The sequence below is a fragment of the Haplochromis burtoni genome, unplaced genomic scaffold, assembly GCF_018398535.1.
Source record: "Haplochromis burtoni strain Fernald_Lab_line unplaced genomic scaffold, NCSU_Asbu1 Contig_12, whole genome shotgun sequence".
NCBI lineage: Eukaryota > Metazoa > Chordata > Actinopteri > Cichliformes > Cichlidae > Haplochromis > Haplochromis burtoni.
The window spans coordinates 2,769,450-2,788,181 of NW_024582373.1; the positions used below are offsets into that span (position 1 = coordinate 2,769,450).

The following is an 18,732-nucleotide window of genomic DNA, read 5'->3' on the forward strand; positions in this document are numbered from 1 at the left end:
TCATGTACAGAGAAGACTTACATCCATGTGGGATACTTGTTCTTGTAGTCTCATGAATACACTTCACCTTAGTAAACGTGAAAGGGATTGTGGAGTATCATCGTAATTGGTGAGACGGCAAGAACATTATTATGAATCTAGTCCCTCTTCCACGTGCGCTGCAGTAATAAGCCCGAGGAAAGTGATTGTCGTACATTTGATGGTTCGCTGACTTCACAGTCATTGTCTTTATCTGCATTGGAAAAGGCGAGGCGGGGGAAGGATCACACCTCCTTTGAGGTGCATTTAAATCATAGTCTCCACATTTTACTCAGAAAATTCCCTCTTGCGAGCGTGAGCTGAGATGGCGTCCTTCAAGCCCCGCTGGGTTTCCTGTCATCATGAAATGGGAGCAGGAGATTAGGAAGGGTGGGGGATGTAGAGGATGGAGCAGGAGGGGGGTAAATACTGAAATCTGGTCTAATCCCATCTCATACAGCTGAAGATACACTCCTCCGAAGACATTTCTGCTCAGAGCTGAGGTAACTGAAAGGAGCGAGAGGGATACTGTTGGGAATGGCCAATATATTGCAATATTGTTTCATTTTACAGCCTGATCCACTAAGGGTGCAGTTCAACTAGTTAAGGGTTTTGTAGGTGACACGCTGAGTGCTGCTATTCTTGTGAAGAAAAGCATCAAAGTGGCAATTTTGCACAGTTCATTGTGTTTAACGGAGCACTGTAAAACACGTCCTTTCCTCTGTAATTAATAAGGAGATGACAGAAGCATCTAGATGGTTTGTTTCATAAGATGTATCTTTTTTCAATATGTCGTGATTTAATTTTCTGCTATTCTTTCATTTGGCTGCGTTTCAGAACTAAGGAAATAGACCTATATCACAATGCTATTCAACAAGTCTTTCAGAGGCAGATTTATTGGCTAATTTTAAGTTTAAACTGACATGTTAAAACATGTAGTTTTTTTTTTTTATTCGTAATCAACATTTGACAAAACCCTATGGTCACGTTGCCGTTTAAATTATAAAAACCTGTAAACGCTACAAGTTATTTACTGCTTTTATGTCACAAAATCAAAAGCATGTCTTAAGTCACCCTGTTCATGCCTCCTTCCTCTCTTTAAAGCTATTTTTCTCTCACGCTCATCTTCTAATGAAATGTGCAGAAATAAACAAATGAGCTTTCAGAGTGACTGCTGATGCGAGAGGAGAGGGGATTCTCACAAGCCACTGCCCCTGCTGTATGAACATGCGTTATAAACAATTTCTCCCTGTAAAATGTCATTGGATTGGTACACTCTTCCACGAGGAGGATGTGCATGCATCTTTTTGTAAGCTGCATGATCTTCCTGTCTTGTTATACAATGTGAGACTCCCCTCTGTCACCTCGCTTGTCGGTGAGGCTCAAGCCTATAACCTCTAGCATTCATCACTCGTTCACAGCGAATCTGAAACCTGGCATACACGCTGACGCTGTCGTCTTGTGTTTCCACAAGATGTGACCTTTGTCTTTCGGTGGAAAATGCACCTTTGTGCATTTCCTCCAGTGCCAGGAAGAGGAATGTTGTAATGCACAGCTTGGCGCATACGTGTATTAAGGGCTTATAACATGCTGGAGATTTCTAGTGAGTGCAAAGTGTTATATTATTTTAACCTGTAGCCTAAAGGTCCCAAGTTACGGTGGCTCTGAGAGGTCAAACAGTAACGTGTCACAAGTCACAAGCTAACATACACTTTGTATGAATTATACAGTAATATATGATCATATGTAGTCTAAGGCGCTTGGAAAGAAAAGCATCTGGACGTCTTTAGGTTTCTTGAAGACGTTTCACCTCTCATCCGAGAAGCTTCTTTAGTTCTAAGAGAAAATGGGGGAGAGTCCCAGATTTTAGGCCCTGTGGGAGTGTCCCCAAGAGGGTTCTGGACCCCCTATTGATCCTCTACCTAATCACACAAGCCAAGGGTTGAAAACAGGTGTGGGTCACAATCAGCCAAGGTTTCAGGTGAACCCATTGTGAAGCCTAGCCCCACCTTATCATGTGATTTACTGAGATCAAATGGCCCAGGATGTGAGTGGCCGTCAAGGCGTCTGGGAAGGGATGTTAAAAATGGATTATAGATGGCAGACAGTTGGTGTCGTAAGCCCCGCCCTCTGTTCAAAGATGGTCGTTCACAGTTTCGCAGCTCCTTACACTACGATAACCTGGATGACTGAGAACCTTCACACACATGGATTGTATGATTAAAACCCACACCACCACACATCTTTTTTTCCCCTCACAACACGAATGAATCCTCCGTTTCTTTTTGCTCGTTTTTCAGCGCGATCCTTCACATGTTTTAGTTTCTGTCACTTTCACAGCTGTTTCTTCACATTATTTTCTTTCCAAAAACACTTTCCTTGTGTTTTTTTCCCACTTCCTTTGTGGTTTACACATATTCTGTTGTGTTTTGTATGCTTTTGCAGCATTTTTCTATTTGGTGGTGTGTTCTTGGTGTGTTCCACCGTACTAAATAGCAGTACCACTCATTGTATTTAAATTGTAAAACATTTTGACAGAAAAAACACAAATAAGTTAGCAAAAATGATGTGCAAGTTGGTGGGTAGATTTCTATGTCTTAGGGGTCCAAAGATATTTTCATCGTTTAAATTATAGTGGAGATTTCTCCTGTTTTACCCAGTCTGATACAGTATGTCTCTGCTGCATGAGAAAAGGTGCTCAGAAAGCAGCAGAAGACGTGAGGACTGTGGGAGAGCATTTGCACATCCAAGTGAGCACATCTATGCCTTAACCATATTTTAATATATGTCCTTCTGAACATCTTGTTTATGTCCCTATATGGCATTTAATGATAAACGGTCTGCATTAAAGACCTTACATCATTTTAAACTGGACAGCTTCTTCTGGACTAGGGGCTAAAAACCATTTGTCCCCAAAGCTTGGGGAGAAAAATGTAACAACAAACAAAACAAAAACTAGACAAAACAGAAAATAACCCATGTCCAAGCACAGCAACTACGGGGGCCTCTCTAAAAAACAACATCATTGCTTCACTGTGTCCTCGGGATAGGCCTGCTTATGTCACAGTTTGCTTACTGTAAGTGTGAATCTCAGTGTGTGGGCAGCTGGGGTTGAGACAAACTTCAAGACCAATTTCATGTTTTTTTGTGGGTTGTTGGTGTGTAGCTTTCACATGTGTGTACGTGTGAGCAATGTTCCTGTATGCTCCTGGCCAGCATCAGCATTACTGTCAGTAAGTGGGTGCTTGTGATAGGAAGGTCATGTGCTAGCCAGCAGAATTATGTCCAGGTCAGCTATGCACTGTATAGAACTGACCCTTAATTTGCCTCTGTTTCTGCAGCTGTCACACTCAGAGGTGAGGTGAGCAAACGTGGGCTCCTTTTTATCACACACATTAACCTACTGTTAGCTGTACACAACTACACACTTCTTTATAGGTTCTTAACTTCAACACAATTAATCCCCAATCCCCATTTAGGCCCCAGGAAACAGTTACAAGATTGCAGTCAAAAGCCCGTCATCGTGTTCATGTAGGATCCCACTTCAGTAAGAAGCCAATTTAAAAAAAGTAGGTTTTAGTAAGCTAGGTTTCGCCCTGTGACAGCTGGGATACTTCCAGCTGAAGAAAACATGGATCGATAGATGGATTGATGTCTTAGTGATCATTAATGTGAAAATGCTGTAAATGTGTACTTTTGCTCTGAAAACAAAGAAATAACATATTTTTGACTTACAATGTGGAGCTTCAAGAAGTCTCCAAGACCAGAGGAGCTATCCACCCTCACCAGGACAGCATCCTTCAGATGTGTGCTGAAGCCAATGGCTAGTCGGTCTGCCCTCGTGCTAGGACGGTCATTTGGTGGCCACGTGTATGTGATCAGTCCACCGTCTCGTCCAAATATGTATGTTGTTCCCGCTGAAAGAGATAAGACCAGAATTAAAGATGTTAATAGTGCGTTTCTTCTTTCATCCGTCTATCAGGCGTAACTCACTGACTGTCAACACGCAAACATTTTTAACACAGTAAAGCTGGCATCAATGCCGTGTGTACAGAGCACCGTCAGTCTGGAGTGTTTTATTGTGCAGAGCGATGATTCTGCAAAGCAATGAGCAACATATCACTCTTGAACGGCTCTCAGCCCCGTCTGAAGTACACTCGTGTCAATTCATGAGTAGGAGAACGTTCAGCGAAAACGAGGGAGGCAGGTACTGGTTCTGATTTCCTCACAATCCTGCACAGTCACCCAGTTTTACCGCTACTGCCCGTTTCACCTCTAGAGGGAAGAGATACGAGTGAATGCAAGAGAATGTGCGGCCGTGTCCCCAGTTCACAGGTAGCCAGCATGCCAAATGGGCACCTCCCCATCTCTCATGCTTCATTAGCAGCCTCAAAGGCAGATGGAGATAGCAGCATTATTGACTGGCTGGTCCAATTATGCCCTTCTTGTGACCTCCAAACCAGCCATTTCCTGTCGTGCTGCATTACCTTGTTGTCTTTAGCGGCTGCATAAAAGGGTTCAAACATGACCTAGTAGATGGAAGAGTGCTTCTAATTACTTAGCTATTCAGTGAGAAAATGCTGTGCAGCGTTAAGCCGGTGACCTAGTCAAACTGATGCTTCGAAATGAGTCCATCTCAGCTAATTCTGTTGGATTCTGTTCACGTTTACTGTCATCCTCATGTTTTGAGATTAAGACAGTGTTTTAATCCATGCTTTTTTTTTTTCCTTTTTTTCCAGGACGCAAACACAGTAAGGTTGTGAACAAACTTGGTTACGTGTGCACAATTGTGAACAAATAGGGCATGTGATTGGGAAATCAACGGCAGCGAGAAAGCCCGCAAATAAATGCAGCTGTCAGATTAGCATAAAAACTGCTATCTTAGTGAAAAATTAGACGAGGAGCTCTGTTAGTGTGCGAAGCATTTACATGTGGAAGTGTGAAAGAGAAGGAGAAGCCGGGAGAGAGTGCGAGCGAGGCAGAGTATGTTAATATTCATAGGGGCAGGGAGTTAAACAGCCTTAGCCTGAACAATAGATAATAAATCATTCTGACTGTAATTCCGATATTTTCTTGTAAACCAGTTCACGAGGTTATAAAACCATCAATACATTTTGCATTTTCTTTATAGATCCTGTTGTTTACTTTCTCCTAGCTCTGCTTCATAGTGCAGCGAATAAAGCGCATCAGTCTGCTCTCAAGTCCCGTTTTCCAATTTCATCCCCTCGTTTGAGTCAATACACACTGTCAACCATTAGCTAAAAAGAATTGCATCATTAATTAACAATAATGTGATTAACCAACGAGGTTGGGACATCGAGATCTATGGCGGGATTTATTGTTTTCATAAAGCATAACTCGCATTTGTAAAACTTAATGATATAACACTGTAAGCATTTTTTGTTCTCCTAATGGAAAAAGCGTTATGAAGCTTGATGACTTCTACAAAGGGAAAGACATTATGTGTGATGTATTTGCGAGGCGGGCTGCATTTCTTTTTCATGAAGTCTGGCGGCTACCACTGAAAAAGCTCTTCTTGTTTCACTAATGCATATCTGATGTTGGCCCAGTCACAGAGTAATCTTCGATTCCGTGTATCTCGCGCTGGACTGTTGTCACCGTCTCCGTTTCCCCCAAGCCACCTAACACTCGCTGAACGTTCCAGCTTATTATAATTAAGTGCTTTTAAACCATGTCAGTGCTGGAACTCATCGGGCCCTTAAGCATCTAATTCCCCCTCAGTCTATTCATATGATCTGACACCCACTTTCTTCCACTAAGAGCTTATTTACCGGTACTGTTAAAAAAAAAAGAGGGGGGAAAAGAAGTGCTTTTAAGCTAGCAAACACTCAAATCATGGTACCAAAGGTCGACAAAACTAACAGCTGAGTGGTTCCGAAACCAACATGCAGATAATAAGGTTGCCAATATGTGGTGAAGCAGTGTTAAATCCTTACAAGCATGTAAAACTACTGGGAAGTCCTTGGGGGACTGTTGAGGATTAAGATACACGAAGAAACATGGCTAATGCACACCTACACAGTTGTGCAATGGCATGAAATCAGCAGACACATGCCTCTGTAACTCCAGTGCTGGGGAGTAATTATGCACTGGCTCCATATTTGTTATTTGTGTTCTCTCCTGGGACACCGGAGCTGATATGGATCTGTTGTAGTCATTAGATACAGTGGTGTCCTGGATATTCTTCCCGTTTGTTGTCTCTTTAATTTGACAAGAGTTTCAGTTTATTCCCTATTCACCCACTGTTTAATGAAAAACTAAATAAATAAAAAATGAAAGTACAAGGTACAGGTGCAACGGAGGTGAAGCTATGCACAATACAAGATCTGTGAAACTGAATGTAATCAAGATTTTCTTGTTTTACCTATCCCCAGAAGCATTAATGCATGCTTTCTGACATTTGTAGTCCTTTCCCCAGAGGGGTCACGCTGCAGAAACGCAGAGACGGTGTTTCTGGAGGTCTTACTCAAGGCTGCTACGGATCCTCGACCAGACCTCCAGGATGAACTCCTCAACCGCAATCTTCCACTGTTAAAGGATAATGAATTAATCTGTCCTCGTGTTGGACTACATTGAGAGCTGGCTGCTCTCTACTGTGTCAGTTAACATCAAAGAAGATAAACATTGGCAGATCAAACACTCTGCTTTCATTAAAAATGTAGCACCATCCCAGGAGTTCTCCTGCATTTGGCCTAAGAGGTGTGTGGGATAGTAGACTGTAGAATAGCAAACATGGCCTGTGTGTGTGTGTGTGTGTGTGTGTGTGTGTGTGTGTGTGTGTGTGTGTGTTAAGGCCCTCTTGGCTGCGGCTTCGCAATGTCTTCATCTATTTACACTGTAAAGAGCATATAGCAAACTGTCCTATAGGCTCTGTATGTTCAGAAAGTGATGCAGTGTCATAAGAAGAGACAGGTGTGAGCAAACCAAAGCATCCTGGCTGTGTGCCTTAGTGTAGCAGATGTGGGAGGAGTGGATACGCAAAGCAGGCAGTGTGTTTGACTACACTGTTAGGCTAAGGTCAGGCCAGCAGACTGTCTTTCCTCTAACCTCCAACACTGCCATCACAAGGCGCCTCATATTACCGCCTCTGCCGAGAAACGAGGGAGGAATCCAATCATAATTACATAGTTGTGATGGAAATACGAAAAAGGAGAGATGACATTATAAATCTGCTTTCTGTCAGGACCAAACACTAGCGTTTCTCTCTGTTTGCTGCGATGGATTCCCGTAATGACTGGCGTGCAAAAATAGATTACCTCAGATTTGGAATATAGTGTAGCTGTTTGAAATTCTGATTTTTGATATTTTTTTGTGCATCCCTTGCATGGAATCCCAAAGGAAGAAAGTTTTTTTTTGTTTTGTTTTTGTTTAACATCTGTTCCATCATTTATTCATAAAAATAGATATCTATTTTTTGGGTGTGCTCATCCTCCTGGGAGGAGTGCTATTAAAAGAAGCTTAATGATGTGTATTGGTTTACCATTTCAGTTTTCACAGAAATCACTACCACGATTTATAAGGACACTTTTAGCCAATCAGACACTATCGGGATCTGGTAAAGGCCCTATCTCTGATCAATGCTCCTGAAGATTTAGTGCCGTGCAGGAAAACTGTGAGACAACAAGCCCCCTTCTGATCTCCTTTTCTCTCACTCTATTTTACCTTTTAGGACAATTAAATGGTCTAGTAGTTGAGGAGATGAAGTGGTAAATAGACTGTGAGGTTATGAACAGAACCTTTCAAAAGCATAGCTAATTAAATATCTTTTCAGCTGCATGTTCTAACTTGGCAGCAATTACAAAGCTGCGAATTGCAAAGACAGTCGAGTAGGGGCACCATTCACACGGACTCAGTGTATAATTAAATGGCACATCACACTCCATGATCCAAAATAATGATGCCAATACCTCGTATCTATCAGTCAATCGATTCTTGTTTTATCCACGGTATTATTTTATTTATAGCAGCAGACAAAATGTATCAAATATTATTAAAGAGCTCTTGTGATGTGAACAGAAGAAGTGATTTAAATGTCAACGGATTATGTGTCTGAACTACAATTATATTTTTTTTCCTATTTGCCCGACTTGTTTACTTCAGCTGGACAAAGATATACTGGTCACAGCATTAGTATTAAGGACCTTTAACATTTATTCTTTGGCTTCATGTGGGTGCTATTATGAAGGCTCTGTAAGGCAATCTTTTCATTTCTACAGTCACTTCCTGTTATTTAAGTGAATGTGGATCAGCTTTTGTGTAATGAAAGAAGAGTACCATTCTTTTGGAACGTTTTACAGTAACAAAATTCTGTTACAAGTGTATTTATTGATGGAACTGTTGCTTTACACTTATTATTTTTATATATATTATTTATTATTACTGTTAGTAATCTGTAACATTTTTTATTTGTCTGATTTTGGTGACAGCAACAGTGTTTTCTTATGTATATAAATATATATCCTGCTGACATTTTAATTTAATGACATGTAAATTTTCCATGTAATTTTGTTACATAAGTACAAAGCAAAATGTGAAATTTAATGGAATCTGGTTAAATGAAAATTACTTGAGTTTATATCAAGCATCAATTCTTTAATCATGTATTATTTGAATAAATAAACATTTGTTTTTTCATATTTCAGTTACATTTGAATCCAAAATCTTGCTTCATGTTTATGTAATCTTTTTTTTACACCACTGTAAAGGCTTTATGTTATTCTTTTGTCGATTTTAAATTACTGTATCGATCTTTTCTTTGTCTGTTGAGCTCCAGCAGTGACTGCTCCTATTATACCACTATCAGTGTGTATATTTATGTATTTTTGCACCTATTTCCTTCCTACTATTTATTATTTGTTGCATCTGGTGTAAATGCAAAACCTAGCTTATGTATACCAGAAGATGTCTCTGTGGATACTCATATAATGTAAGCACTATGTTCTCCTGCTGGTGCATTGTGGGCCTTTGTGTTGGCAAGGTGGCATTTCTGTCAAGGTTTTTCTTGTCTGTGGCTGTTTGCTGTTCTGGTGACACGCTGTGAACTTAACTGCTCTAGAGGAGAGGAACCACGGCGGTTTCTTGTCCTACACATTTCTGAGTCCGTACCAACAGTGGTGTGTGAGATACTGCAGTCACATTTCTACTTTATTAAGTCATGTGCACAGTGCACGTAAGGATGAGATCCTATTCATACATTTACCGAGTTCTTCTACAGGTATGTAAGGTCATTTTTTAGGATAATCTGACAGCAAAAATGTGCTTTTTTCCCCACTCCAGGCATAGCTGTACAGTGAAAAAAAAAGAAACAGTGGTGGATGCATGTTTCTCCCAGCCACACTATCCCTGGAGCTCCCTGCTAGTTCAATTGGTTCTTCACCTAATGTCATTGAACCATTTCTTTCATTCTGCAATGAAGCTTTTAGCACCAGAACAGCACAATATCCCAATACTATCTCTTCCGACGATAATTAAATTTAGTGCCATAAATTTGCTTTGGGCAATTTTGGACCTTTTGCACAAGGACATGAGTTTTCTCTTGAGAGAGCTTTTTTTCCGTGAATCCCTTTTGTACTGTACATCAGATTTGTCAGAACACACTCTGCTCTGATGAGTGGCCAAACCACATCTACCACTAGTGTAGTATTTTCCCTGTCGACATCTACAAATGCAGAGACAAAAGACAGTTTACTCTAATCTCCTATAGGTTTTTCACACAAATGAAATGAAAATATCATAAAAAACAAAGAATTTTTACTCAAAGGCAAGAATGGCAGATGCCTTCTCATGTCAAGCTTATTTCCCTCATATTAAAGCGATACAGGCAAGATAGATTTTGCTTAACCTTTTGTCTGCAATGCAAACAAAAACATTTTCCACTTTTATCTTCTTATTTTACTACTTGCAGTATACCAAAATTTTACCTCACACAAAAGGTTTGTGTTTTATAGAAGCATTTCATGGTGTGAATGTAGTCATTGCCGTATAACGGATTAGGTGATGTTTTTAGGTGCTACAGACTAACTTAACAGTGTCGTTGTTGATATATTTTTGCTGTATGGGCTTTGTCTTTGCTGAATTAGTCAGAGTATATTCTTAGACTACAAAAACTATATACAGTAATTACAGGAAAAATCTTTTAGTTAGAACATATTTTTTAAATTGCATGACAAAGACTCAAAGAAGAAAGGGAAAAAAAGACACAAGCAGGAAACAGACCCTCCTGTCATGTATCATCTTTGTGCTTGATGTAGCTTTGGCATGTAAGGTGATTAATTGCCTGTCACCTTTGACTGGCAGCTTCTCTGTGTTGGCGAAAATCAAGTGCAGTGAACAAAAGGAAGTCTGAAAAAATGAGAGCAATTGTTTTTCCAATTATTCGGAGTGGGCAGTTACAGCACAGCCTCAGGTTGTCTGTCTTTCGGGGAGAAGTGAAGGAAATTCAGATGGACACTGAGAACTGGAAAAGGAGGTACACTGGATGCAACGAGATGCCTGTGGCCAACCGCAACCCCTATCTCTATTTCGGTATCTGTTCATTGTTCCATTGCGGAATAGCAAGGTCCTTTCAACAATTTAAACCTCGCTCTCAAGCCTTGATCCTGAAAAAAAGCCTTTCTCTATCTTCACTGGTGTTTGAGCAGCCCTTTGGGAGACTAAAAAGACTATGGATTGTTGACTTGTCTTAATCCTCTCTCAGCACAAACAACTGCCTCCCTTATAATAGGATAGACAGTTAGAACAGAATCAGCAGGCATGTGAAATGATTCCATCATAGGCTGAAGCAGGCACAATCCTGCACACGGCACAACTGAAACAACAGCAAAACCAACTTTCAATGCGACCATTTCTAATTTTAACATGATTAGCTAAGATTTGCTCAGCCAGATAAAAACACCACTGGATTATAGCACAGCAAGGACACCTAATCAATTTACTCCAGTTTTGCTAGTGTAGAGCCAAAACATTTATTGCGTTTGCATGAAGTGGTTGTTGAACAATCTGCCAGGCTATAACTGCCGCACTCCTGTAAAGGGAAACTGCATACTGCACACACTCTGCTCTGCTTCTTTCAACGATTCTTCTTTTTTTGTCTTCTTTTTTAAGTGATAAATCCTTCCTTCAGTCTTTATCAGAAGACTGGAGCTAAGCTATTCTCTTTGCAGTCAGCAGAAAGCAGAGAGGACAGAGGTGCTAAATCAACCCAGAGTACAGACTGCCTGCTTATTTTGTGTTGGCTTAATAAGTCTGGGCACATTGGCATATATACAGCACGGTCGATATAAACTTTTACAGTTCATTGCCCAGAGACTAATCTTCACCACTGGCCAATAGTGGATTCACTTATATCTACTGTTTGGGATTGAGATATAATATTGACCTATGCTGATACAGCATACTTTACTGCTTACAGGCATTAGAGTACTGCAGTAACAGCAAATCTGACGTTCTGATGTTTTATTGATGATAATAAATGCACCTTTTTTCACACTTAAAATTGTTTGACAAATTATAAGTGGGTCTAAGGCAAAAAACAAAAAAGATATAATACCAGGATACATAAGAAAGTCCTAACGCAGCCATCTTAGTCTTTAGACTAGACCAGGCACATATTCTAATTAGTCAATTTTGACAGTATTATTTTAACAATATCCAGTGACCTATGAGCCTTAAGCTCCTTCTAATGAAGACAATCCCACAGCAGCTATTCCACATAGGACAGCTGAAAGTGTCCAACCTGCCTTCATAAGCTGCAAAGGATTAAGCCTCCCGCTCCACCACCACCACCCCCTCTCTGCTTTGCTAATTTGATGTAATTAAATTAAGTGGAGACTAAAAGTGGGGCATTGCTGCTTGCCCCCATGATTGGTCATCCTTATTAGAGGGTATGAGATGCAGGCTCCAAAATCATAGGAGCAACAGAACCTAATAAACATGAGGAGAGAATAGCACTTAAGCCAGACCTCAAGGCGAGTACAGTACAAAGCGACCACAGCAAAGAGGAAAGAGGGAGGGGAAACAGAGAGAGAATCATGAAAATAACGATTTGAAAGCAGGGTTGTACGGTGGCCCGAGAGGTCAAACGTACTTAAGAGAACACCAGCTAATATCAAAATGCAAAAGCACACAAACCACAATGGAAGTATATATTGTAAGGTGAAGACCTAACAACAGAGAAAACCCCAACAATCTGCCCCCCTGTGCATACGAAGCATAGCGGGTCAGATTCATAGTGAATCTGCTAATCATCAAAGCCGTCACAGCGTTCTTATTGCAGTATCCTCTCTGTGACCGACTTCGCAAAGCAACTACTCGTCAACCAGTGAAGGAGTTCACATTTTTCTAGAGAGTCACTAACCAAACTTGGTACCATATAGCTATAATGGAACCCGATTATAGCTATATGTTAGATATATGGTACTGGGTCTACAAACACCACACCTGGTAATATTTAGAAGAGAATGTGGGTCATCAAATTATTTTGAGTGCAACTAAAACCAACAGTGACAAATGGACACTCCTTGAATCCTAATTATTAGCTTATTAGTTTCTATTTTACACAGCAAAGACAAACTATTGAGGAATTTCATGGGAAAAATTAAAAACGATTTTTAAAAAATATATAAGGGACTAATAACTCATTTGGCACGTGTGCCACGTGTCGATATTGTATTTAGTCAGACTCTGACATCACTTCAACAGCTCTAAACTGTTTCTACCTTGACATAAACTCTAGAAATCTACAAGAAATCTCCCCTTCCTTCTTACCAGAGCAGCACTTCACCATATTTTATCTTCATATTGCTCTGAAGAGATAAGCCTTCACCTCATCATGACGGGGCCCTAGGGTAGCCATGCAAACCCGCCCTCGCTCTTCATGGCAGAGGACCATCAATTCAGGGTAGAGGTAAAATTCTACCCCTTGGGCTGCTAACATTATGCCATGAATGCTCAGTCGACCAGTGTCACTCACACCCTTCTGCTCCCCTCCTCTGCCAACCTCACTTCCCCTAAGTCCTAAGTGATACATGAGCCCCTGCCTTGTGGAGCAGAATGGCCCATCCAGGCAGAGCTGACAAGACCCAGTGTCTTAATGGAGCAATACACCAAACGGGCCCTTTGTTACCCTGACCAGCTGCATATCTGCCTCCCCCGCCAACAGCCTTGGCTCTGATAGAAGTGTCTCACAGTATCGACAGCTTCTAATTTACTCTCTCATCATCACTTGCCTCATTTGCTCCTCAGACACAATGCTCCCTTTCTCTGCTTTCAGGTCAGCCATTTTGATTGCCAGCAATTTGTTGATTAGATTTTTCTGCATCCAGTGTTTAATTTGTTCGCCAGCCAACAGACATATCAAAGTCAGACTTAAGGAAACTCGAGCATCAGTCGATTTTCAGCTTTTTCATTCCCGGTTAAAAGCCTGTTTGACTGATTTTGTGCCATCAGACATCAGTGCATTATTTAGTTTCAGTGTGTCTGTGTGGTAGCATGCACCAAACATCACAGCTTCCAAATGGTCTCTAGAAGCTGTTGTCTTCTCTATTAGGGAGCCAGCAGATGTGGAGTATGACTGCAGTTCTAATTACTGAAAAAGACAAGTGTGGGGGATAATTACACAGTGGAAGTGAGGCAGAAAACAGAGTCTGGGGCCAAAGCTCTGATCTGAGACTAGAGACAACTCTGGCGGTCCATCACCATATGCAGCCCAAACTGCATCAGCACAAATACTTCTCTTACAAGAAAATTGCTTTAAGAGCAGACAGAGCTACTGTGCACTACTGAGCATATTCCAACTTTAGCGCCGCTCCATGAATGCAAATGAGCAATAATGTAAACCTACATAATTACAAAATGAGCGTGCTGCAATAGGGTTTTTATAGAGATGTTTAATAAACATCTCTGCATCTGCACATAAAACATCAACATTCTCCAAAGCCTTTACTATTTTTCAAGGCACAGTTTAGCTTGGGGCAATGTGTATGTGCAGTACATCTCACACTTTGTAAGTGGATCGTGAACACTACCAGAACATGTTTGATTTGGTACAAACAAGACACAACGTGCATCCATAAATCTGCCAATGAGGTAAAGTGCAATGTTAAATATTTGGGTAAAAAAGCGCTGCTGGTTTTTAAACAGATCACAGATCAAATCATTCCTATTTCAGATGTTAATGTATCTGATTTTTATGTCGTCTCTGCATGACACTGCCTCGGCTTTTTTTTTTACTGTTTACTCTTTTTGTAAGCTGCACCCATGAGACAGCGAGCACGCCTTGGCCTTAATTGCAGGATTAAACATCTGCTTTTCCTGTTACTGAGTAGTCTAACTTTGTAAGTAAGCTCACTAAGTGGAGCGATATTATTTAATTAGATGCATATCTTATGGAAATGATGCCGCACAATAAAATTAATCTGGAAAAGATCAGGAGAAACAGACCGCCAGAAATAAACAACGCATGTGTCGATGGCTGAGAGGGAGTTTGGTCGTGCAGCATACTGTGTTTGAGATGTACATACAGCTCTGCCTCCCCCTTATCAACAGCCAATGTAGAAGCACCTACATAAGAGAGCTGTGCTGTCCTCTATCTCACACCATTGCATGTATCTACCAACAAATAAATATATAAACAGAGAGAAAAAAAATATGCGTGGGTATGCATTGTATTTCTACACTGCGGTGCAAAATATATGCTAATATTAGCTTGCACTTAGGTGTTAGGCAGGCGTGTTTTTATCAGCCCTTGCCAGCAGGCCCGAGGCTCTAAGAGATGGAAGGAGCAATGAGGAAGGTGAAATCCCACACAATCCTATTAGAGTGGATTAAGGGGCAGCTTTCTTTCTGTTGCCACTCTGCTGCAGGTGAGCAATTGTAAATTGTAAAAAGAAGAATAGTTATGACATGGCTGGTTCTTACGGCGGTCTCCTATTGTGACACAGGGCAGCCATTCATTTGGTTTTCTTATTTGAGGCTATCTTTAAGTCAACATACGTGACATTAAAGTTGTTAGGTAATGATGTGGTAAGCTAAGGATAATTTGAACGTTGTCAATCAATCCACCCACACAGAAAGGAAGCAAAGGGCGATTTTCTACCAAAGGAACTGTGTAAAAGTTAAGTTATACTTCGAAGTAAAAAAAAAAAAAAAAAATCAATGTAATGATCAGTGGCAATTTTGACTTCTGAATGCTGACTTCCAGAAAAACCCATCCTCTGCAACATCTCATGTGGTTGTGGATGCACAGGTTGGAAGATTTCAACATCCACGACCAATTAGTCCATTAATAAGGGAGTTATTGGTGTACAGTTGAAACTACTTTACATCAATGGCATTTAATGATCTAATCAATGATATGATACACTTTATAAATGAAGGTTTTCCCATGTGTACATTTGCATATCGCTTTAACTACCCACATTCGCACTTGGTTGTGACAGTGATTCGAAGTGATCTAAGAGATGAAAGACGATTTTGTAGAGGGTTGCTCTTTGTGTGAGAAGTGTATGCAGCGTGCATATCTGAGTGCATGTGTGTGTATATGCGGGCTTGACTGGCATAGAGATAGCTGCTGCCTCATTATGATGACAGAGAATGAGGTTTCTCTGGGGTGACTGAACTCAATTCAGATTAGATAATAAAAAAAGTGGGCTTTTGCATTCTTGATCTTGGCTTTATTTATTCCCATTTCTTATTTTTTTCCCTTTCTTGTGTCTCCCCCTCTAGGAAATGGATAGGCATTTAAAGAGTCAATCAGAACAGAATGAAGGGAACCATATAAGCTGCTTCATTTGCATCTTTAACACCTTGACCTGCTCTACAGCTGCATCACTCCTCCACACTCGCTGTCTTCCGTTAGCAGTTAATGCTACCCAGTAGTCTGCAATAGCTCAGAAATGGTAATATGGAAACAATGCTATTTCAAGCATCCTAAAAGAATGATGTAACTTACCATCTTTTACACTTTTATCCCTATAATACATCTGAAAATTGTGCTAATCATTTTAAATAATTAATGTTCTTCTCATGTCCACACGAAAATGCTTCAAATAATATAATCAATCCCTGTGTTTTCATAGGCCTGTTTCAGCCCATTATTGTTGCACTATACTTTGTGCTACTGGATAAATATATCGGCTATTTGTAATCCGATGATTTCATCACCCATTGTATTTTTGATGGTGGCTTTAATTTATTTTTTTTGCTAGATTGTGTTTATTTAATAGTCTTTCACCTTGAGAATTCAGCTCAGTAAACAATAAACTTATAAAGCACATTTTTAATAGCCCCACAAGGGGGTGCTTCCTTCATTTTTGTTGAGCAGAGAGTTTTACATACTCACACTAACTCATTATATATTAGTAGCAAATGTAGCGCCGCAGAGACCTGCCATTATTTGGCAGTCTCAATTCCCGCCAAATTACAGAGCTAACAAGCTATCCTGGTATGCTAGGTAAGCTAGTTGTGTATTGCTAGTGCTTGACATGTTATAGGTTGTGCACACTGACAATTTAATAGCCGCCATTTTAGAGGATTAAAGGCTTCTTTCACGTGTTTCCTTAATTTTTTAGGCCCACTGCACACACCTGTGACAGTTAACTATGCTAGTAGCTAGATTGGTATTAGTAGCTTGCTAACATTTTGACACATCTATAACCAATCAATGGTGACATTTTACTGTCAAAATGCGTATGTGCAGACTAGATTATATGACAATTATATGTTTTATCCATTTTATCCATTTCTGTGCCCAACATTTAGTTTTCTATATCATGTTTGTTTTATTTTCCATAGATAAACACCAGCAGTGAACAGTGACACGCCAACTACTCATCTGGTCCTTTTCATTTTCCAAAATTACCTTTAGAAATAGAAAGCCAGAGGTGAAAACAGACAGGATGAACAAGAAATAGGGAGATGTGAAGAAAAAGATGCTGTTGATGATGAATCACAATGTGCCTTCTGGGTAAAGAGCTCACTGACTCAAACTCATCCAGGACCTAAGCATGTGAGGGGAGCAGACATACCCTTGAGTTAACTGAGGGGGTCTCTTTTTCTCTCTCTCCTTCTCCATCTTCCAAGTCTCTAATCCGAAACCGGACACATTACTCAGCCGACCTCTCGCTGCCTACCGCACGCACAGTCAGGTCTCATTTCCGTTCATGCCAACCATAGCCTGGTCACCACCGAAACCACACAGACCACTGCAGGCACAAAAGGCTGCCCACTCTGTCTGCTCGGATGGACTCTGCAGACCAATGAGGGAGCTGGGGGTGGGTTAGGAAGAGTGGTTAAACAGATATAAAGAGCAAAGCGTTGGAAGAAAGGACACAAAGGAATAATCGAGAAAGAGAGCAAACGAGTAACACAAGATGCAAGTAGGTTCAAGACTTAAAGCACATATAAATAAAAAGAGAGTGTTTTTGTTCTCATACATCAGAAGAGGAGGAGAATGAAAAGACTGCAATCTTCGCTCTCTCATTCGCAGGTCAATAACTGCCTATGCTCCCACTAGAGCAGAGGAACATGTACTCAGATCCCTATCAGGGCAGCTATCATCTCTTCTGCCTCAGAGAAGCAAAGATACTGTCATCCTTGCACTATCGCAGAATGACATCAGCTCAGAGACATGGGAGTAATTATATTATACAAGCTCACAACACACCGGCAGCGAGACAACACCAGACACCATCAACTTTCTCCCTCCTCGCTCTCGTTTTCTTTCTTCACTTTCTTCGTGTCTGGTGTTCTTTACGATAGCTCTTCTTTTATTTCTTCTCTCTCTCTTTCTCTCTTTTTTTTCCATTCATTTGCTCTGTGCAGCAGTGCCAGCGCAGAAGAGCAGTGTTTCTAATCCCTTCAACCCTTAGCTCTGAAGCTGGAGAGCATTCAAATTGATTATAATCACTTAAATTGCTTCACCCACTTTGATAAAACCATCAAGCTTTGAAATGCTAAAACTCCTGGTACTGTTGATTGAACGAGTGTTAGGTGAGGTCTCAGACGTCTAAGTACAACGCATACTCATCAAGAAAATGAAGGTTGACTCCACCCTGACTAAATGTATGGGCTTTGACTCTGACAGGATGGCAAATATATAAACAGCATAGGCAAAGTAAGCAAATGAGGATATGGCAGACACGGCACAAATTGGAACTGTCATTCATCAATAAAAGTTAGATGCAAAAATGGCCAAGAAGTCAGTTTTCCTATTGACCACTGATTCCTAGTTTTATCACAATAAACTATTTTCCCACTGGTCAGATCCGCTACTCACTCTCAACAACTGGTCCAAAAGAAAACACGATAACCTAGTTATCCAACGTATCGAGTACAGTACCCATCTCTGGGAAAGAAGACTATCACCTCTGGGAGTGTATCCGTGATGAATGGTATGTCTGCTACTCAGAGTTGATACTGTCTGAACCTCATTACGGCTAGCCCTAAACAAACAATGCATCACACTCCAACTCAATTTCATACATCCTGACCATGGTAATTTTCTTCTTCTTTCCACATAAATCAATGACACTCAAGTTCAATACAAAAGGAACAAAAGATGTTTGCTCTTACAGTAGTACTCGGATACATATCTATATCTATCTATCTATCTATCTATCTATCTATCTATCTATCTATCTATCTATCTATCTATCTATCTATCTATCTATCTATATATATATATATATATATATA

The 18,732-nt window shown here is 40.5% G+C and overlaps 1 protein-coding gene across 1 annotated transcript in view; it reads right to left on the reverse strand.

The window, feature by feature from the left end:
* Positions 1-18,732, reverse strand: part of LOC102302586 (neurexin-1a) — a 264,767-nt gene that overhangs the window by 80,632 nt on the left and 165,403 nt on the right. The window contains exon 19 of the mRNA XM_042214402.1: positions 3,754-3,935. Within this exon, the coding sequence (XP_042070336.1) occupies positions 3,754-3,935 (182 nt within the window). The remainder of the gene's footprint in view (positions 1-3,753; positions 3,936-18,732) is intronic.